This window comes from Syngnathoides biaculeatus, chromosome 17, assembly GCF_019802595.1.
Source record: "Syngnathoides biaculeatus isolate LvHL_M chromosome 17, ASM1980259v1, whole genome shotgun sequence".
Classification (NCBI taxonomy): domain Eukaryota; kingdom Metazoa; phylum Chordata; class Actinopteri; order Syngnathiformes; family Syngnathidae; genus Syngnathoides; species Syngnathoides biaculeatus.
In genome coordinates, this window is record NC_084656.1 from 41,488 (window position 1) to 63,765 (window position 22,278).

Sequence of the window (22,278 nt, forward strand, 5' to 3'; positions counted from 1 at the left end):
TATATATATATATATATATAGTAGTATATATATGCTATATACCCACACCACACACACATAACCAAGAAAACATGGTGCAATTGACGCATAGAACCCTTTTTTACACATATATTAAATTTATTCTGGTCTCCCTGGGTCCAAGGTCTGTGATTATTGGCCCATCCGAGCATGTCTCCGTTCGGCGCCTTGTAAGACAAGAAGACATGAGATTTCGCGTTTCCCCCCCCTCGCTCCCCGTGCGCCGGGGGGCATTTTCTGGGAGGTCTGGAAATAGTGTGTGTGTGCCTGCGGACATCGACCCCCCCTGCGTCCACGCATCCGCGCGCCCCCAGAAGCCCCTCGTGTAGGCTGCGGCCGCCCCCTGTTTTTCCGGGCGTCCGCCCAGTCATCATCATCCTCCCAATACCCCGCCCCATCTTCCGTTTTTCTTTCCTCGTGTTTGGCAGCAGACGGAATTCTTTTTATATTTTTTAAAAGGCAAACCTGTTTGTGCCTATTATACAAAGTCAACTCTGTCAGTCCAGGTGTCCTAATAAAGTTCAAGAATTTCTTGTCTTCATGAACAACCATCGTTTTATATATACACACTTGTTTCATAATTTATACAAAAATTACATCAGGTTTCTAACAGGAAATCAGTCTGTGTATGTTAGCCAATGCATTCTATGTGTGCGATACGTCAACGTTAGGCTATATCTTAACCTCTATCAATACGGAAGCACACCGCTAACTTTCTAAACATTGATATTGCTAATCATGTAAACACAAATCAGGGCAGGTGTCCGGATTCCGGTCCACCGACTTCCATGCACCCGGTGGCTGCTCCTAACGCGGATTCCTTTTTTTTCCATTCCGAGCCCCAAAAAACCCTTGCAGCAGATAAGTACCTCCTCGCATGCGCATGTGTCCGGACGGGTCCTCCATACAGGAAGCCCTGACCCCTCCTGACGGAGTTCTTTCTCTCTCGTCCTGCTCGGCATCCTTCCCACAGTCACCATCTGGTGGGTCTGACAGAGGTACTGCCAGCCTCGAAGCATCACTTTTTTTTTTTCCACCGCAGGCTCGAGTGAAGACAAACACCCCACAGTAGGTCCTAGACGGGGCAAGGAAATCACGGCAACCGTAGGAAGCACTTCTACAATGAATACAAATTTAAAACATTGTACAAATGATGTTTCAACCCTGGCTGTCTAAATAAACCCTGTGGTGCCGTTTTGCCGCGCGAGCACGATGAGTCTCAGGGTTATATATATATATATATATATATACACACACAAATAACCAAGAAAACATGCATGACGCATAGACCACTTTTTTTACACATATATGTAATTTAGTCTGTCTCCCTGGCCTCAAGGTCTGTGATTCATTGGCCTCCAGGAGATGTCTCCGTTCGGGCCTGGAAGACAAAGAAGACATGAGATTTCGCGTTCCCCCTCGTCCCCGTGCGCGCGGAGGGGTGATTTCGGGTGAGGGCTGGAATGGTGTGTGTGTGCCTGCGGACATCGACCCACCCCTGCGCCACGCCATCGCGCCCCCAGAAGCCTCGTGTAGGCCTGCGGCGCCCCCTGTACCGGGCGTCCGCCCAGTCCTCATCATCCTCCCAATACCGCCTCATCTTCCCGTTTTCCTCGTGTTTGGCAAGCAGCGGAATGCCTTTTTATAATTTTTATAAAGGCACCTGTTGTGCCTATTATACAAAGTCTATTCTGTAGAGTCCAGGTGTCCTAATAAAGTGTTCAAGAACGTTTCTTGTCTTCATGAACAACCATCGTTTTATATATACACACTTGTTTCATAAATTTATACAAACATTACATCAGGTTTCTAACAATGAAATCAGTCTGTGTATGGTAGCCAACGCGTTCTATGTGTGCTATATGTCAACGTTTAGGCTATATGCTGAGCCTCTGTCAATACGGAAGCACACTGCGAACTTTCTAAACATTGATATTGCTAATCATGTTAAACACAAATCAGGGCAGGTGGCCAGATTCCGGTCCACCGACTTACATGCACCTGGTGGCTGCTACTAACAAGGATTTCTTTTTTTTATATCCGAGGCCCAAAAACCCTTTGCAGCAGAGAAGTACCTCCTCGCATGCGCATTGTTCCGGACGGGTCCTCCATACAGGAAGCCCTGACCCCTCCTGACGGAGTTTTTCCTCTCTTGTCCTGCTCGGCATCCTTCCCACAGTCGCCATCTGTTGGGTCTGCAGAGGTACTGCCAGCCTCGAAGCATCACTTTTTTTTTTTTTTTTCCACCGCAGGCTCTTGTGAAGACAAACACCACAGTAGGTCCAGACGGGGCAAGGAAATCACGGCAACCCGTAGGAAGCACTTCTACAATGTATACAAAATTTTAAACATTGTACAAATGATGTTTAAAACCCTGCTGTCTAAATAACTCCTGTGTTGCCGTTTTGCCGAGCAAGCACGTATGAGTCTCAGGGTTTATATATATATATATTATATATTTATATAGACACACACATAACCAAGAAAACATGCATTGACGCATAGACCTTTTTTACACATATATGTAATTTAGCCTGTCTCCCTGGCCTCAAGGTCTGTGATTCATTGGCCTCCAGGAGATGTCTCCGTTCGAGCCTGTAAGACAAAGAAGACATGAGATTTCGCTTTCCCCCTCGTCCCCGTGCGCGCGGAGGGGCGATTTCGGGTGAGGGCTGGAATGGTGTGTGTGCCTGCGGACATCGACCCACCCCTGCGCCACGCCATCGCGCCCCCAGAAGCCTCGTGTAGGCCTGCGGCACCCCCTGTACGGGCGTCCGCCCAGTCCTCATCTCCTCCCATTACCGCCGTCATCTTCCCGTTTCCTCATGTTTGGCAAGTTCAGCGGAATGGTCTTTTATATATTTTATAAGCAACCTGTTTGTGCCTATTATACAAGTCTTTCTGTAGCAGTCTGCAAGGTGGTCCTAATAAGTGTTCAGAATACGTGTCCTTGTCTTCATAGGACAACCATCGTTTAAATATATACACCTTGTTTCATAAATTTATACAGAAACATTACGAATCAGGTTCTAACAGTGAAAATCAGTCTGTGTATTTGCCAATGCTTCATGTGTGCTTACTCAACGGTTGGCTATATGCTTAGCCTCTATCATACGGAACACACTCTTAACTTTCTAAACATTGATTGTTTGGGGGCCCTAATCATGTTAAACACAAATCAGGGCAGGTGTCCCGGATTCCGGTCCACCGACATTACAATGCACCCGGTGGTTGCTCCTAACACGCGGATTTCTTTTTTTTTTCATCCGAGCCCCAAACCCTTTGCAGCAGAGAAGTACCAATCCTCGCATGCGCATTGTCCGGACGCGTCCCTCCATACAGTAAGCCCTGACCCCTCTGCGTAGTTTTTTCCTCTCTCTTGTCCTGCTCGCATCCTTCCCTCCCCCAGTCGCCATTCTGGTGGTCTGCAAGAGGTACTGCTTTACCCTCGAAGCCATCACCTTTTTTTTTTTTCCACCGCAGCTCTCGTGAAGACAAACACCACAGTAGGTCCTAGACGGGGCAAGGAAATCATGGCAACCCGTAGGAGCCCTTCTTACAATGTAATACAACATTTAAACCTTGTTTACAATAATGTTTAAAACCCTGGCTGTCTAAATAACTCCTGTGTGCCCGTTTTTGCCGCCCAAGCCGTATGAGTATCAGGGTTTTATATATATATATTAATATATATATATAATATTATATATATCTACACACACATAACCAAGAAACAATGCATTGATTCATAGACCCTTTTTTACACATAATGTATTTAGTCTGCGACTTTCTAAACATTGATATGCTAATCATTTAACACAATCAGGGCAGGTGGCCGATCCGGGCCACCGACTTACATGCACCCGGTGGCTGCTAATACGCGGATTTCTTTTTTTTTATATCCGATGCCCAAAAAACCCTTTGCAGGCAGGAATTACCCCTCCTCTCATGCGCATTGTTCCGGACGGGTCCCTCCATACAGGAAGCCCTGACCCCTCCTGACGGAGTTTTTCCCTCTCTTGTCCTGCTCGGCATCCTTCCAACAGTCGCCATCTGGTGGGTCTGGCAGATGTACTGGCTACCTCGAAGCATCACTTTTTTTTTTTTTCTCCACCGCAGCTTTTGTGAAGACAAACACCACAGTAAGGTCCTAGACGGGGCAATGAAACACGGCAACCTAGGAAGCACTTCTACAATGTATACACAATTTTAAACTTGTACAAATGACGTTTAAAACCCGGCTGTCCAAATAACTTCCCTGTGGTTGGCGTTTTTGCCGCGCAAGCCGTATGAGTCTCAGGGTTTATATATATATAACCCACACAAAAACCAAGAAAACATGCATTGCGCATAGACCCTTTTTTATACATCTATGTAATTTAAGTCTGTCCTCCTCCCTGGCCTCGAAGGTCTTGATTCTTGGCCTCCAGGAGATGTCCCCTCCGTTCGGGCCTCTAAGCAAAGAAACACATGAGAGTTCACGTTCCCCCTCGTCCCGTGCGCGCGGATGGTCCGATTCGGTGAGGGCTGGAATTGTTTGGTTGTGCCTGCGGACTCGACCAACCCCTGCGCCACGCCCATCATCGCGCCCCCAGAAGCCTCGTGTAGGTGCCTGCGGCGGCCCCCTGTACCCCGGAGGTTTGTCGTTCCGCCCAGTCCTCATCATCCTCCCAATACCACGCACTCATCTCCCATTTTCCTCGTGTTTGGCAAAGCAGCGAAATGTCCTTTTTTAATTGTTTATAAAGGCAAACCTGTTTGTGCCTATTATACAACGTCCTTATTCTTTACAGTCCAGGTGTCCCATCAAGTGTTCAAGAACGTTTCTTGTCTTCATGACAACCATCGTTTTATTATACAACCAACACTTGTTTTATAACTTTATAGAAAACATTCATCAAGGTTTTCTAACAATGAATAGTCTGTGGTATGGTAGCCAACGCTTCTATGTGGTGCTATACCGTCCACGTTTAGGCTATATGCCTGAGCTCTGTCAATACGGGGAAGCACACATGCAACTTTCTAAACATTGATTATTGCTAATCATGTGAACACAAATCAGGGCAGTGTCCCGGATTCCGGTCCACCGACTTACATGCACCCGGTGGCGCTCCTAACCGCGGATTTCTTTTTTTTCATCCCGAGCCCCAAAAACCCTTTGCAGCAGAGAATTACCTCCTCGCATGCGTAGCATTGTTCCGGACGGGTTCGTCAATACGGAAGCCCTGACCCCTCCTGACGGAAAGTTCTTCCTCTCCTCGTCCTGCTCGGCATCCTTCCACAGTCGCCATCTGGGTGGTCTGCAGAGGTACTGCTACCCTCGAAGCATCACTTTTTTTTTTTTCCCACCGCAGGCCTTCTCGTAAGACAACACCACAGTCGGTCCAGACGGGGCAAGGAAATCTGGCAACCCGTAGGAAGCCTTCTACAATGTATAACAAAATTTTAAACATTGTACAAATGATTTTTAAAACCCTGGCTGTCTAAATAACTCTGTGTTGGCGTTTTGGCCGCGCAACACGTCTGAGTCTCAGGGTTTATTAATTCTATATTATAATATAGATATCTATATATATTTATATATACACCCAATACCAGGAAAACATTCATTGACGCATAGACCCTTTTTTTATACATATATGTAATTTAGTCGGTCTCCTGGCCCAAGGTCTGTGAATTCATTGGCCCTCCAGTGATTTCTCCTCTTCTGGAATCGCCTCTAGACAAAGAACACATGAGATTTTCGTGCTGTTCCCCCTCGGTCCCCGTGCGCGCGGAGGGTCGATTTCGGGTGGGGCTGGAATGGGTGTGTGTGTGCCTCTGCGACATTCGACCCACCCCTCGCCACGCCATCACTCCCCCATAAGCCGCCTCATGTAGGCTGCGGCGCCCCCCTGAACCGGGCGTTCCGCCCCGTCCTCATCATCCCTCCCAATACCCGCCTCAAATCTTCCCGTTTTCCTCCTCGTGTTGTGGGCAAGCAGCGAATGTCTTTTTATAATTTTTTTATAAAGGCACCTGTTGTGCTATGATACAGTCTTTCTGTACAGTCCGTTTCTAATCACGCTGTTCAAGATCGTTTCTTCTCATGAACAACCATCGTTTTATATATACACACTTGTTTTCATAAAGTGTTAGATAAACAACATTACATCAGGTTTTCTTAACATGAAATCAGTCTGTGTATGTTAGCCCAACACGTTCCTATGTGTGGCTATACCTCAACGTTGAGGCTTATGCTTGAGGCCTCTATCAATACGGAAGCACACTGCGAACTTTTCTACTTGATATTGCTATCCATGTTAAACACAAATCAAGGCAGGTGGCCAGATTCCGGTCCACCGACTTACATGCACCCGGTGGCGCTACAATGCGATTTCGTTTTTTTATATCGAGGCCCAAAAACCCCTTTGCAGCATAGAAGTACCGGTCCTCGCATGCGCATGGTTCCGACGGGTCCCCATACAGGAAGCCCTGACCCCTCCTGACGGAGTTTTTCCTCTCTTGTCCTGCTCGGCAATCCTTCCCACAGTCGCCATCTGGTGGGTCTGCAGAGGTATTGCCAGCCTCGAATCATCACTTTTTTTTTTTTTCCACCGCATCGCTCTTTTGAAGACAAAACACCACAGTAGTCCGAGACGGCCAGGAAATCACGGCAACCCTTAGGAAGCACTTCTACAATCTTATAACAAAATTTTAAAAACATTGTACAAATGATGTTTAAAACCCTGGCTGTCTAAATAACTCCTGTGTTGCCGTTTTTGGCCCGCGCAAGCACGTTGAAGTCTCAGGGTTTGATATATATATATATATATTATATATATATATATATATATATATATATATATATATACACACACACCCCATAACTAAGAAACATGCATTGACCGCTAGACCCTTTTTTACACATATATGTAATTTAGTCTGTCTCCCTGGTGTCAAGGTCTGGATTCATTGGCCTCCCGGAGATGTCCCTCCGTTCGGGCCTGTAAGACAACGAAGACATGAGATTTCGCGTTCCCCCGTCGTCCCCGTGCGCAGCGGAGGGGCGATTTCGGGTTAGGGCTGGAATGGTGTGTGTGTGCCTGCGGACAATCGACCACCCCTGCGCCACGCCATCGAGCGCCCGAAGGCCTCGTGTAGGCCGGCGGCGCCCCCCTGTACCGGGTGTCCGCCCAGTCCTCATCATCCTCCCAATACCGCCCATCATCTTCCCGTTTTCCCTCGTGTTTTGGCAAGCAGCGGAATGTCTTTTTTATAATTTTTAAAAGGCACCTGTTGTGCCTATTATACAAACTCTATTCTGTACAGTCCATGTTTCTAATAAAGTGTTCAAGACGTTTTCTTGTCTTCATGAACAACCATCGTTTTATATATACACACTTTTTCATAAATTTATACAACTAATTACTTTAGGTTTTCTAACAATAAATCAGAGTCTGTGTATGTTAGCCAACGCGTTCTATGTGTGCTATCCGTCAACGTTTAGGCTATATGCTGAGCCTCTGTCAATACGGAAGCACACTGCGAACTTTCTAAACATTGATATTGCTAATCATGTTAAACACAAATCAGGGCAGGTGGCCATATTCTGGTCCACCGTACTTACATGCACCCGGTGGCTGCTACTAAAACGGATTTCTTTTTTTTTATAATCCGAGCCCCAAAAACCCTTTGCAGCAGAGAAGTACCCCCACCTCCTCGCATGCGCATTGTTTCGGACGGGTCCTCCATACAGGAAGCCCTGACCCCTCCTGACGTAGTTTTTCCTCTCTTTGTCCTGCTCGGCATCCTCCCACAGTCGCCATCTGGTGGGTTCTGCAGAGGTATGCCAGCCTCGAAGCATCACTTTTTTTTTTTTTTTTTTCCACCGCAGGCTCTTGTGAAGACAAACACCACAGTAGTTCCTAGACGGGGGGGTAATCACGGCAACCCGTAGGAAGCACTTCTACAATGTATACAAAATTTTAAACATTGTACAAATGATGTTTAAAACCCTGGCTGTCTTAAATAACTCCTGTGTTTGGCGTTTTGCCCGCGCAGCACGTATGAGTCCTCAGGGTTTATATATATATACACACACATAACCAAGAAAACATGCATTGACGCATAGACCCTTTTTTTACACATAATGTAATTTAGTCTGTCCTCCCTGGCCTCAAGTCTGTGATTCATTGGCCTCCAGGAGATGTCTCCGTTCGGACAGCCTGTAAAGACACAGAAGACATGGAGATTTCGCGTTCCCCCCTCGTCCCCGTGCGCGCGGATGGGCGATTTCGGGTGAGGGCTGGAATGGTGTGTGTTGTGCCCTGCGGACATCGACCCACCCCTGCGCCACGCCATCATCGCGCCCCCAGAATCCTCGTGTAGGCCTGCGGCGCCCCTGTACCGGGCGTTCCGCCCAGTCCTTCATCATCCTCCCAATAACCCGCCTCATCTTCCCGTTTTCCCTCGTGTTTGGCAAGCAGCGGAATGTTCTTTTTATAATTTTTTATAAAGGCACCTGTTGTGGCCTATTATACAAAGTCTATTTCTGTACAGTCCAGGTGTCCTATAAATGTTCAAGAACGTTTTCTTGTCTTCATGAACAACCATCGTTTTATATATACACACTTTGTTTCATAAATTTATACAAACATTACATCAGGTGTTTCAACAATGAAATCAGTCTGTGTATGTTAGCCAACTGCGTTCTATGTGTGCTATCCGTCAACGTTTAGGCTATATGCTTACCTCTATCAATCGGAAAGCACACTGCTAACTTTCTAAACATTGATATTGCTAATCATGTGAACACAATCAGGGCATGTCCGGATTCCGGTCCACCGACTTACATGCACCCGGTGGCTTGCTCCTAACTACGGATTTCTTTTTTTTTTTCATCCTGAGCCCCAAAAACCCTTTGCGTCAGAGAAGTCCCTCCTCGCATGGCGCTTGTTCTCGAGGTACGGGTACCTTCGCATACCTAATCGAAGCCCCTGACTCCCTCCTGACGGAGTTTTTCTCTCTGGTCCTGCTCGGCAATCCCTTCCCACAGTCGCAATCTGGTGGGTCCCCTTGCAAGAGGTAACTGCCTACCCTCGAAGCATCACTTTTTTTTTTTTTCCTTTCCACCCGCGGTGTCTCTCGTTAAGACAAACACCACAGTAGGTCCTAGAACGGGGCAAAGGAAATCTGGCAACCCGTAGGAAGCACTTCTACATGATACAACATTTAACATTGTACACATAATGTTTAAAAACCTGGCGTGTCTAATAACTCCTGTGTTGCCTGTTTTTGCCGCCCAAGCACGTATGATTATCAGGGTTTTATATCTATATATCTATCTATCTCTATACTATACCTATATATATATATATTTTAACAACACACACTAATAACCAGAAACAGTGCATTGATGCATGACCCTTTTTACACAATAGTAATTTAGTCTGCGACCTTTCTAAAAACCTTGATATTGCCGAATCAAGTTAAACACACATCAAGGCAGGTGGCCAGATTCCGGTCCACCGACTTACATGCACCCGTGGCTGCTAGCACTAACGCGATTTCTTTTTTTTTATATCCGAGGCCCAAAAACCCTTTGCAGCAGAGAAGTACCTCCTCGCATGCGCATTGTTCCGGACGGTCCTCCATACAGGGAGCCCAGCTGACCCCTCCTGACGGAGTTTTTCCTCTCTTGTCCTGCTCGGCATCCTTCCCAGTCCCCTCCATCTGGTGGGTCTGCAGAGGTATACGCTAAGCCTCGAACGCATCACGTTTTTTTTTTTTTCCCACCGCAGGCTCTTGTGAAGACAAACACCACAGTAAGGTCCTAGACGGGGCAATAAATCACGGCAACCCGTAGGAAGCACTTCTACAATGTATACACAATTTTAAACATTGTACAAATGATGTTTAAACCCTGGCTGTCTAAATAACTCCTGTGTTTGGCGTTTTGCCGCGCAAAGCACGTATGAGTCTCAGGTTTATTATATATATATATATACCACACACATAACCAAGAAACATGGCATTGACGCATACCCCTTTTTAATACATATATTAATTTAGTCCTGTCTCCCTGGCCTCATGTCTGTGATTTCATTGGCCTCCAGGAGATGTCTCCGTTCGGGCCTGTAAGACAAAGAACACATTAGATTTCGCTTCCCCTCCCCCTCGTCCCCCGTGCGCGCGGAGGGCGATTTTCGTGTGAGGGCTGGAATGGTGTGGTGTGTGCCTGCGGACATCGACCCACCCCTGCGCCACTGCCATCCGCCCCGCCACCATCGCGCCCCCCAGAAGCATCGTGTAGGCCTGCGTGCGCCCCCTGTACCGGCGTCCGCCCAGTCCTCATCATCCTCCCAATACCGCCTCATCTTCCCCTTTTCCTCGTGTTTGGCAGCACGGAATGTCTTTTTATAATTTTTATAAAGGCACCTGTTGTGCCTATTATACAAAGTCTATTCGTACAGTCCAGGTGTCCTAATAAAGTGTTCAAGAACCGTTTCTTGTCTTCATGAACAACCATCGTTTTATATAACATATACGCACTTGTTTCATAATTTATAGAAACATTACATCAGGTTTCTAACAGTGAAATCAGTCTGCATGTGTGTTAGCCAACGCGTTCTATGTGTGCTATACTTCAACGTTTAGGCTATATGCTTAGCCTCTGTCAATACGGAAGCACACTGCTAACTTTCTAAACATTGATATTGCTAATCATGTTAAACACAATCAGGGCAGGTGTCGGATTCCGGTCCACCGACTTACATGCACCCGTGGCTGCTCTAACGCGGATTTCTTTTTTTTCATCCGAGCCCCAAAAACCCTTTGCAGCAGAGAAGTACCTCCTCGCATGCGCATTGTTTTCCGGACGGGTCGTCATACAGGAAGCCCTGACCCCTCCTGACGGGGTTCTTTCTCTCCGTCGTCCTGCTCGGCATCCTTCCCACAGTCGCCATCTGGTGGGTCTGCAGAGGTACTGCTAGCCTCGAAGCATCACTTTTTTTTTTTTTCCACCGCAGGCTCTTGTGAAGACAAACACCACAGTAGGTCCTAGACGGGGCAAGGAATCATGGCAACCCCGTAGGAAGCACTTCTACAATGTATACAAATTTTAAACATTGTACAAATGATGTTTAAAACCCTGGCTGTCTAAATAACTCCTGTGTTGCCGTTTTGCCGCGCAAGCACGTATGAGTCTCAGGGTTTATATATATATATATATATATATATATATATATATATATATATATTATATATACACACACAATAACCACAACAAAACATGACAATTGACGCATAGCCCCTTTTTTATACCATATATGTAATTTAGTCTGTCTCCCTGGCCTCAAGGTCTGTGATTCATTGGCCTCCAGGAGATGTCTCCGTCGGGCCTGAAAGACAAAAGAACACATGAGATTTCGCGTTCCCCTCTCGCCCCGTGCGCGCGGAGGGGCGATTTCGGGTGAGGGCTGGATGGTGTGGTGTGTGCCTGCGGACATCGACCCACCCCTGGGCGCCACGCCATCGCAGCCCCCAGAAGCCTCATGTAGGCCTGCGGCGCCCCCTGAACCGGGCGTCCGCCCAGTCCTCATCATCCTCCCAATACCAGCCTCATCTTCCGTTTTCCTCGTGTTTGGCAAGCAGCGGAATGTCTTTTTATAATTTTTATAAAGGCACCTGTTGTGCCTATTATACAGTCTATTCTGTACAGTCCAGGTGTCCTAATCAAGTGTTCAAGATCGTTTCTTCTTCATGAACAACCATCGTTTTATATATACACACTTGTTTCATAAATTTATACAAACATTACATCAGGTTTCTAACAATGAAATCAGTCTGTGTATGTTAGCCAACGCGTTCTATGTGTGCTATACGTCAACGTTTAGGCTATATGCTGAGCCTCTGTCAATACGGAAGCACACTGCGAACTTTCTAAACATTGATATTGCTAATCATGTTAAACACAAATCAGGGCAGGTGGCCAGATTCCGGTCCACCGACTTACATGCACCCGGTGGCTGCTACTAACGCGGATTTCTTTTTTTTTATATCCGAGGCCCAAAAACCCTTTGCAGCAGAGAAGTACCTCCTCGCATGCGCATTGTTCCGGACGGGTCCTCCATACAGGAAGCCCTGACCCCTCCTGACGGAGTTTTTCCTCTCTTGTCCTGCTCGGCATCCTTCCCACAGTCGCCATCTGGTGGGTCTGCAGAGGTACTGCCAGCCTCGAAGCATCACTTTTTTTTTTTTTTTTTTCCACCGCAGGCTCTTGTGAAGACAAACACCACAGTAGGTCCTAGACGGGCAAGGAATCACGGCAACCCGTAGGAAGCACTTCTACAATGTATACAAATTTTAAACATTGTACAAATGATGTTTAAAACCCTGGCTGTCTCAATAACTCCTGTGTTGCCGTTTTGCCGCGCAAGCACGTATGAGTCTCAGGGTTTATTTATATATATATATATTTATTTAAATACACACACAAATAACCAAGAAAACATGCATTGACGCATAGACCCTTTTTTACACATATATGTAATTTAGTCTGTCTCCCTGGCCTCAAGGTCTGTGATTCATTGGCCTCCAGGAAATGTCTCCGTTCGGTCCCCTAAAGACAAAGAAGACATGAGATTTCGCGTTCCCCCCCTCCTCCCTGGCGCGCGGAGGGCGATTTCGGGTGAGGGCTGGAATGTGTGTGTGTGTGCCTGCGGACATCGACCCACCCCTGCGCCACGCCATCGCGCCCCCAGAAGCCTCGTGTAGGCCTGCGGCGCCCCCTGTACCGGGCGTCCGCCCAGTCCTCGTCACCCCCCAATACCGCCCCATCATCCCGTTTTCCTCGTGTTCGGCAAGCAGCGGAATGTCTTTTTATAATTTTTATAAAGGCACCTGTTGTGCCTATTATACAGTCTATTCTGTACAGTCCAGGTGTCCTAATAAAGTGTTCAAGAACGTTTCTTCTTCATGAACAACCATCGTTTTATATATACACACTTGTTTCATAAATTTATCAAACACATTACATCAGGTTTCTAACAATGAAATCAGTCTGTGTATGTTTAGCCACGCGTTCTATGTGTGCTATACGTCAACGTTTAGGCTATATGCTGAGCCTCTGTCAATACGGAAGAACACTGCGAACTTTCTAAACATTGATATTGCTAATCATGTTAAACACAAATCAGGGCAGGTGGCCAGATTCCGGTCCACCGACTTACATGCACCGGTGGCTGCTACTAACGCGGATTTCTTTTTTTTATATCAGAGGCCCAAAAACCCTTTGCAGAAGAGAAGTACCTCCTCGCATGCGCATTGTTCCGGACGGGTCCTCCATACAGGAAGCCCTGACCCCCTCCTGACGGAGTTTTTCCTCTCTTGTCCTGCTCGGCATCCTTCCCACAGTCGCCATCAGGTGGGTCTGCAGAGGTACTGCTAGACTCGAAGCATCCTCTTTTTTTTTTTTTTTCCCACCGCAGGCTCTTGTGAAGACAAACACCACAGTAGGTCCTAGACGGGGCAAGGAAATCACGGCAACCCATAGGAAGCACTTCTACAATGTATACAAATTTTAAACATTGTACAAATGATGTTTAAAACCCTGGCTGTCTAAATAACTCCTGTGTTGCCGTTTTGCCCGCCAAGCACGTATGAGTCTCAGGGTTTATATATATATATATATATATATATATATATATATATATATATACACACACACACACACATAACCAGAAACATGCATTGACGCATAGACCCTTTTTTACACATATATGTAATTTAGTCTGTCTCCCTGGCCTCAAGGTCTGTGATTCATTGGCCTCCAGGAGATGTCTCCGTTCGGGCCTGTAAGACACAGAAGACATGAGATTTCGCGTTCCCCCTCGTCCCCGTGCGCGCGGAGGGGCGATTTCGGGTGAGGGCTGGAATAGTGTGTGTGTGTGCCTGCGGACATCGACCCACCCCTGTGCCACGCATCGCGCCTCCTCCCAGAAGCCTCGTGTAGGCCTGCGGCGCCCCCTGTTCTGGGCGTCCGCCCAGTCCTCATCATCCTCCCAATACCCCGCCCCATCTTCCCGTTTTCCTCGTGTTTGGCAAGCAGTGGAATGTCTTTTTATAATTTTTATAAAGGCACCTGTTGTGCCTATTATACAAAGTCTATTCTGTACAGTCCAGGTGTCCTAATAAAAGTGTTCCAAGAACGTTTCTTGTCTTCATGACAACCATCGTTTTATATATACACACTTGTTTTATAATTTATACAAACATTACATCAGGTTTCTAACAGTGAAATCAGTCTGTGTATGTTAGCCAATGCGTTCTATGTGTGCGATACGTCAACGTTTAGGCTATATGCTTAACCTCTCATCAATACGGAAGCACACCGCTAACTTTCTAAACATTGATATTGCTAATCATGTTAAACACAAATCAGGGCAGGTGTCCGGATTCCGGTCCACCGACTTCATGCACCCGGTGGCTGCTCCTAACGCGGATTTCTTTTTTTTATATCCGAGCCCCAAAAAACCCTTTGCAGCAGAAAGTACCTCCTCGCATGCGCATTGTTCAGGACGGGTCCTCCATAAATGAAGCCCTGACCCCTCCTGACGGAGTTCTTTCCTCTCTCGTCCTGCTCGGCATCCTTCCCACAGTCACCATCTGGTGGGTCTGCAGAGGTACTGCCAGCCTCGAAAAGCATCGCTTTTTTTTTCCCACCGCAGGCTCGAGTGAAGACAACACCACAGTAGTCCTAGACGGGGCAATGAAATCACGGCATCCCGTAGGAAGCACTTCTACAATGTATACAACATTTAACATTGTACAAATGATGTTTAAAAACCCTGGCTGTCTAAATTACTCTCCTGTTGCCGTTTTGCCGCGCGAGCACGTATGAGTCTCAGGGTTTATATATATATATATTATTTATATATACACACACAAATAACCAAGAAAACATGCATTGACGCATAGACCCCATTTTTTACACATATATGTAATTTAGTCTGTCTCCCTGGCCTCAAGGTCTGTGATTCATTGGCCTCCAGGAGATGTCTCCGTTCGGGCCTGGAAGACAAAGAAGACATGAGATTTCGCGTTCCCCCTCGTCCCCGTGCGCGCGGATGGGTGATTTCGGGTGAGGGCGGAATGGTGTGTGTGTGCCTGCGGACATCGACCCACCCCTGCGCCACGCCATCGCGCCCCCAAAGCCCTCGTGTAGGCCTGCGGCGCCCCCTGTTCCGGGCGTCCGCCCAGTCCTCATCATCCTCCCAATACCCGCGCCCCATCTTCCCGTTTTCCTCGTGTTGGCAAGCAGCGGAATGCCTTTTTATAATTTTTATAAGGCACCTGTTGTGCCTATTATACAAAGTCTATTCTGTAGAGTTCCAGGTGTCCTAATAAAGTGTTCAAGAACGTTTTCTTGTCTTCATGAACAACCATCGTTTTATATATACACACTTGTTTCATAAAAATTATACAAACATTACATCAGGTTTCTAAAGTGAAATCAGTCTGTGTATGTTAGCCAACGCGTTCTATACGTCAACGTTTTAGGCTAAATGCTGAGCCTCTGTCAATACGGAAGCACACTGCGAACTTCTAAACATTGATATTGCTATCATGTTAAACACAAATCAGGGCAGTGGCCAGATTCCGGTCCACCGACTTACATGCACCTGGTGGCTGCTACTAATGGGATTTCTTTTTTTATATCCGGGCCCAAAAACCCTTTGCAGCAGAGAAGTACCCTCCTCGCATGCGCATTGTTCCGGACGGGTCCTCCATACAGGAAGCCCTGACCCCTCCTGACGGAGTTTTTCCTCTCTTGTCCTGCTCGGCATCCTTCCCACAGTCGCCATCTGTTGGGTCTGCAGAGGTACTGCCAGCCTCGAAGCATCACTTTTTTTTTTTTTTTTTTTCCACCGCAGGCTCTTGTGAGACAACAAACACCACAGTAGGTCCCAGACGGGGCAAGGAAATCACGGCAACCCGTAGGAAGCACTTCTACAATGTATACAAAATTTTAAACATTGTACAAATGATGTTTAAAACCCTGGCTGTCTAATAACTCCTGTGTTGCCGTTTTGCCGAGCAAGCACGTATGAGTCTCAGGGTTTATATATATATATATATATATTTTTATAGACAACACACACATAACCAAGAAAACATGCATTGACGCATAGACCCTTTTTTATACATATATGTAATTTAGCCTGTCTCCCTGGCCTCAAGGTCTGTGATTCATTGGCCTCCAGGAGATGTCTCCGTTCGAGCCTGTAAGACAAAGAAGACATGAGATTTCGCTTTCCCCCTCGTCCCCGTGCGCGCGGAGGGGCGATTTCGGGTGAGGGCTGGAATGGTGTGTGTGTGCCTGCGGACATCGACCCACCCCTGCGCCACGCCATCGCGCCCCCAGAAGCCTCGTGTAGGCCTGCGGCACCCCCTGTACCGGGCGTCCGCCCAGTCCTCATCATCCTCCCATTACCGCCTCATCTTCCCGTTTTCCTCGTGTTTGGCAAGCAGCGGAATGTCTTTTTATAATTTTTATAAAGGCACCTGTTGTGCCTATTATACAAAGTCTATTCTGTACAGTCCAGGTGTCCTAATAAAGTGTTCAAGAACGTTTCTTGTCTTCATGAACAACCATCGTTTTATATATACACACTTGTTTCATAAATTTATACAAACATTACATCAGGTTTCTAACAGTGAAATCAGTCTGTGTATGTTAGCCAATGCGTTCTATGTGTGCTATACGTCAACGTTTAGGCTATATGCTTAGCCTCTATCAATACGGAAGCACACTGCTAACTTTCTAAACATTGATATTGCTAATCATGTTAAACACAAATCAGGGCAGGTGTCCGGATTCCGGTCCACCGACTTACATGCACCCGGTGGCTGCTCCTAACGCGGATTTCTTTTTTTTCATCCGAGCCCCAAAACCCTTTGCAGCAGAGAAGTACCTCCTCGCATGCGCATTGTTCCGGACGCGTCCTCCATACAGTAAGCCCTGACCCCTCCTGACGGAGTTTTTCCTCTCTTGTCCTGCTCGGCATCCTTCCCACAGTCGCCATCTGGTGGGTCTGCAGAGGTACTGCTACCCTCGAAGCATCACTTTTTTTTTTTTTCCACCGCAGGCTCTCGTGAAGACAAACACCACAGTAGGTCCTAGACGGGGCAAGGAAATCATGGCAACCCGTAGGAAGCACTTCTACAATGTATACAAAATTTTAAACATTGTACAAATAATGTTTAAAACCCTGGCTGTCTAAATAACTCCTGTGTTGCCGTTTTGCCGCCCAAGCACGTATGAGTATCAGGGTTTTATATATATATATATATATATATATATATATTTATATATACACACACACACATAACCAAGAAAACATGCATTGATGCATAGACCCTTTTTTACACATATATGTAATTTAGTCTGCGAACTTTCTAAACATTGATATTGCTAATCATGTTAAACACAAATCAGGGCAGGTGGCCAGATTCCGGTCCACCGACTTACATGCACCCGGTGGCTGCTACTAACGCGGATTTCTTTTTTTTTATATCCGAGGCCCAAAAACCCTTTGCAGCAGAGAAGTACCTCCTCGCATGCGCATTGTTCCGGACGGGTCCTCCATACAGGAAGCCCTGACCCCTCCTGACGGAGTTTTTCCTCTCTTGTCCTGCTCGGCATCCTTCCCACAGTCGCCATCTGGTGGGTCTGCAGAGGTATTGCCAGCCTCGAAGCATCACTTTTTTTTTTTTTTCCACCGCAGGCTCTTGTGAAGACAAACACCACAGTAGGTCCGAGACGGGCCAAGGAAATCACGGCAACCCGTAGGAAGCACTTCTACAATGTATACAAAATTTTAAACATTGTACAAATGATGTTTAAAACCCTGGCTGTCTAAATAACTCCTGTGTTGCCGTTTTGCCGCGCAAGCACGTATGAGTCTCAGGGTTGAAATATATATATATTAATTTATATATACACACACATAACCAAGAAAACATGCATTGACGCATAGACCCTTTTTTACACATATATGTAATTTAGTCTGTCTCCCTGGTGTCAAGGTCTGTGATTCATTGGCCTCCAGGAGATGTCTCCGTTCGGGCCTGTAAGACAAAGAAGACATGAGATTTCGCGTTCCCCCTCGTCCCCGTGCGCGCGGAGGGGCGATTTCGGGTGAGGGCTGGAATGGTGTGTGTGTGCCTGCGGACATCGACCCACCCCTGCGCCACGCCATCGCGCCCCCAGAAGCCTCGTGTAGGCCTGCGGCGCCCCCTGTACCGGGCGTCCGCCCAGTCCTCATCATCCTCCCAATACCGCCTCTTCTTCCCGTTTTCCTCGTGTTTGGCAAGCAGCGGAATGTCTTTTTATAATTTTTATAAAGGCACCTGTTGTGCCTATTATACAAAGTCTATTCTGTACAGTCCATGTGTCCTAATAAAGTGTTCAAGAACGTTTCTTGTCTTCATGAACAACCATCGTTTTATATATACACACTTGTTTCATAAATTTATACAAATATTACATCAGGTTTCTAACAATGAAATCAGTCTGTGTATGTTAGCCAACGCGTTCTATGTGTGCTATCCGTCAACGTTTAGGCTATATGCTGAGCCTCTGTCAATACGGAAGCACACTGCGAACTTTCTAAACATTGATATTGCTAATCATGTTAAACACAAATCAGGGCAGGTGGCCAGATTCTGGTCCACCGACTTACATGCACCCGGTGGCTGCTACTAAAACGGATTTCTTTTTTTTATATCCGAGGCCCAAAAACCCTTTGCAGCAGAGAAGTACCTCCTCGCATGCGCATTGTTCCGGACGGGTCCTCCATACAGGAAGCCCTGACCCCTCCTGACGGAGTTTTTCCTCTCTTGTCCTGCTCGGCATCCTTCCCACAGTCGCCATCTGGTGGGTCTGCAGAGGTACTGCCAGCCTCGAAGCATCACTTTTTTTTTTTTTTCCACCGCAGGCTCTTGTGAAGACAAACACCACAGTAGTTCCTAGACGGGGCAAGGAAATCACGGCAACCCGTAGGAAGCACTTCTACAATGTATACAAAATTTTAAACATTGTACAAATGATGTTTAAAACCCTGGCTGTCTAAATAACTCCTGTGTTGGCGTTTTGCCGCGCAAGCACGTATGAGTCTCAGGGTTTATATATATATACACACACATAACCAAGAAAACATGCATTGACGCATAGACCCTTTTTTACACATATATGTAATTTAGTCTGTCTCCCTGGCCTCAAGGTCTGTGATTCATTGGCCTCCAGGAGATGTCTCCGTTCGGGCCTGTAAGACAAAGAAGACATGAGATTTCGCGTTCCCCCTCGTCCCCGTGCGCACGGAGGGGCGATTTCGGGTGAGGGCTGGAATGGTGTGTGTGTGTGTGTGTGTGTGCCTGCGGACATCGACCCACCCCTGCGCGCCACCAGAAGCCTCGTGTAGGCCTGCGGCGCCTCCTGTACTGGGCGTCCGCCCAGTCCTCATCCATCCTCCCAATACCGCCCCATCTTCCCGTTTTCCTCGTGTTCGGCAAGCAGCAGGATGTCTTTTTATAATTTTTATAAAGGCACCTGTTGTGCCTATTATACAAAGTCTATTCTGTACAGTCCAGGTGTCCTAATAAAGTGTTCAAGAACGTTTCTTGTCTTCATGAACAACCATCGTTTTATATATACACACACTTGTTTCATAAATTTATACAAACATTACATCAGGTTTCTAACAGTGAAATCAGTCTGCGTATGTTAGCCAATGCGTTCTATGTGTGCTATATGTCAACGTTTAGGCTATATGCTTAGCCTCTATCAATACGGAAGCACACTGCTAACTTTCTAAACATTGATATTGCTAATCATGTTAAACACAAATCACGGCAGGTGGCCAGATTCCGGTCCACCGACTTACATGCACCCGGTGGCTGCTCCTAACGCGGATTTCTTTTTTTTCATCCGAGGCCAAAAACCCTTTGCAGCAGAGAAAGTACCTCCTCGCATGCGCATTGTTCCGGACGGGTCCTCCATACAGGAAGCCCTGACCCCTCCTGATGGAATTCTTCCTCTCTCGTCCTGCTCGGCATCCTTCCCACGTCGCCATCTGGTGGGTCTGCAGCGGTACTGCCAGACTCGAAGCATCGCTTTTTTTTTTTTCCCCCGCAGGCTCAGTGAAGACAAACACCACAGTAGGTCCTAGGGGGGCAATGAAATCACGGCATCCCGTAGGAAGCACTTCTACAATGTATACAAAATTTTAAACATTGTACAAATGATGTTTAAAAACCCTGGCTGTCTAAATAACTCCTGTGTTGCCGTTTTGCCGCGCAAGCACGTATGAGTCTCAGGGTTTATCTATATCTATCTATTATATATATATATATATATATATATATATATATACAAATGCAGCCCTATGGGGCACAAACCAGTGCAATCTGTAGGCCGGTCCCAAGCCCGGATAAATGCAGAGGGTTGCGTCAGGAAGGGCATCCGGCGTAAAAACTGTGCCAAACAAATATGAGCGTTCATCTAAAGAATCCCATACCGGATCGGTCGTGGCCCGTGTTAACAACGCCCGCCCCCGGCACTGCTAACCTGCAGGGCGTCGGTGGAAATTCAGCTACTGTGGGTCGAAGACAAAGAAGAGGAGGAAACCGGATCCAGCGTCAGAAGAAAAAGAGGAATGCACAGAGCCTACAACTGAGTGTAGGGACTTTGAATGTTGGGACTATGACAGGAAAAGCACAGTAGTTGGTTGACATGATGATTAGGAGAAAGGTTGATATTCTGTGCATCCAAGAGAGCAGGTGGAAAGGTAGTAATTCTAGAAGTTTGGGAGCAGGGTTTAAATTATTCTACCACGGAGTAGATTGGAAGAGAAATGGAGTAGGGGTTATTTTAAAGGAAGAGCTGGCTAAGATGTCTTGGAGGTGAAAAGAGTATCAGATCGAGTGATGAGACTAAAATTTGAAATTGAGGGTGTGTTATGTATAATGTGGTTAGCGGCTATGCACCACAGGTAGGATGTGACCTAGAGTTGAAAGAGAAATTCTGGAAGGAACTAGATGAAGTAGTTCTGAGCATCCCAGACAGCGAGAGAGTTGTGATTGGTGCAGATTGTAATGGACATATTGGTAAAGGAAACAGGGGCGATGAAGAAGTGATGGGTAAGTACGGCATCCATGAAAGGAACTTTGAAGGGCAGATGGTGGTGGACTTTGCAAAAAGGATGGAGATGGCTGTAGTGAACACTTATTTCCAGAAGAGGGAGGAACATATAGTGACCTACAAGAGGGAGGTAGAACCACGCAGGGAGATTATATTTTGTGCAGACGATGTAATCTGAAGGAGGTTACTGACTGTAAAGTAGTGGTAGGGGTGAGTGTAGCTCGACAGCATAGGATGGTAGTATGTAGGATGATTCTGGTGGTGGGTAGGAAGATTAGAAGACAAAGGTAGAGCAGAGAACCATGTGGTGGAAGCTGAGAAAGGAAGAATGTTGTGCGGCCTTCCGGAAAGAGGTGAGACAGGCTCTCGATGGACAACCGAAGCTCCCGGAAGACTGGACGACGACAGCCAAGGTGATCAGAGAGACAGGCAGGAGAGTACTTGGTGTGTCATCTGGTAGGAAAGGGGAGAAGGAGACTTGGTGGTGGAACCCCAAAATACAGGGAGTCATACAAGGAAAGAGATTAGCGAAGAAGAAGTGGGATACTGAGAGGACTGAGGAGAGGCGAAAGGAGTACATCGAGATGCGACGTAGGGCAAAGGTAGAGGTGGCAAAGGCTAAACAAGAGGCATATGAAGACATGTACACTAGGTTGGACACGAAAGAAGGAGAAAAGGATCTCTCCAGGTTGGCCAGACAGAGGGATAGAGATGGGAAGGATGTGCAGCAGGAAGGGTGATTAAGGATAGAGATGGAAATGTGTTGACTGGTGCCGGTAGTGTACTAAATAGATGGAAAGAATACTTTGAGAAGTTGTTGAATGAAGAAAATGAGAGAGAAGAAGGAAGAGTTGAAGAGGCAAGAGTGAAGGACAGGAAGTGGAAATGATTACTAAGGGGGAAGTCAGAAAGGCACTACAAAGGATGAAAAATGGAAAGGCAGTTGGTCCTGATGACATACCGGTAGAGGTATGAAGCAATTTGGAGAGATGGCTGTGGAGTTTTTGACCAACTTATTCAACAGAATATAGCGGGCGAAAAGATGCCTGAAGAATGGAGGAAAAGTGTTCTAGTTCCCA

At 46.7% G+C, this 22,278-nt stretch overlaps 1 protein-coding gene across 1 annotated transcript; it reads right to left on the reverse strand.

Moving 5' to 3' along the window:
* Nucleotides 1-10,067: 10,067 nt before the first annotated feature.
* Nucleotides 10,068-19,266, reverse strand: LOC133491112 (uncharacterized). The gene is made up of 5 exons (XM_061802014.1): nt 18,824-19,266; nt 17,531-17,789; nt 13,309-13,518; nt 12,095-12,304; nt 10,068-10,134 (listed from the first exon to the last, which is right to left on the reverse strand). The coding sequence occupies exons 1-5, from the start codon at nt 18,858-18,860 to the stop codon at nt 10,068-10,070; spliced, it is 783 nt and encodes a 260-aa protein (XP_061657998.1). The 5' UTR covers nt 18,861-19,266.
* Between the last annotated feature and the right edge of the window lie 3,012 nt (nt 19,267-22,278).

What these genes read in the sequence shown, in the direction of transcription:
- LOC133491112 (XM_061802014.1), bottom strand. Translation starts at nt 18,860, where the DNA reads ATGGAGGACCCGTCCGGAACAATGCGCATGCGAGGAG. An exon ending in AACAATGCGCATGCGAGGAG is followed by an intron (nt 17,790 to 18,823) that starts GTACTTCTCTGC and finishes TGTCTTCACAAG; the next exon opens with AGCCTGCGGTGGAAAAAAAA. An exon ending in AACAATGCGCATGCGAGGAG is followed by an intron (nt 10,135 to 12,094) that starts GTACTTCTCTGC and finishes TTTGTCTTACAG; the next exon opens with GCCCGAACGGAGACATCTCC.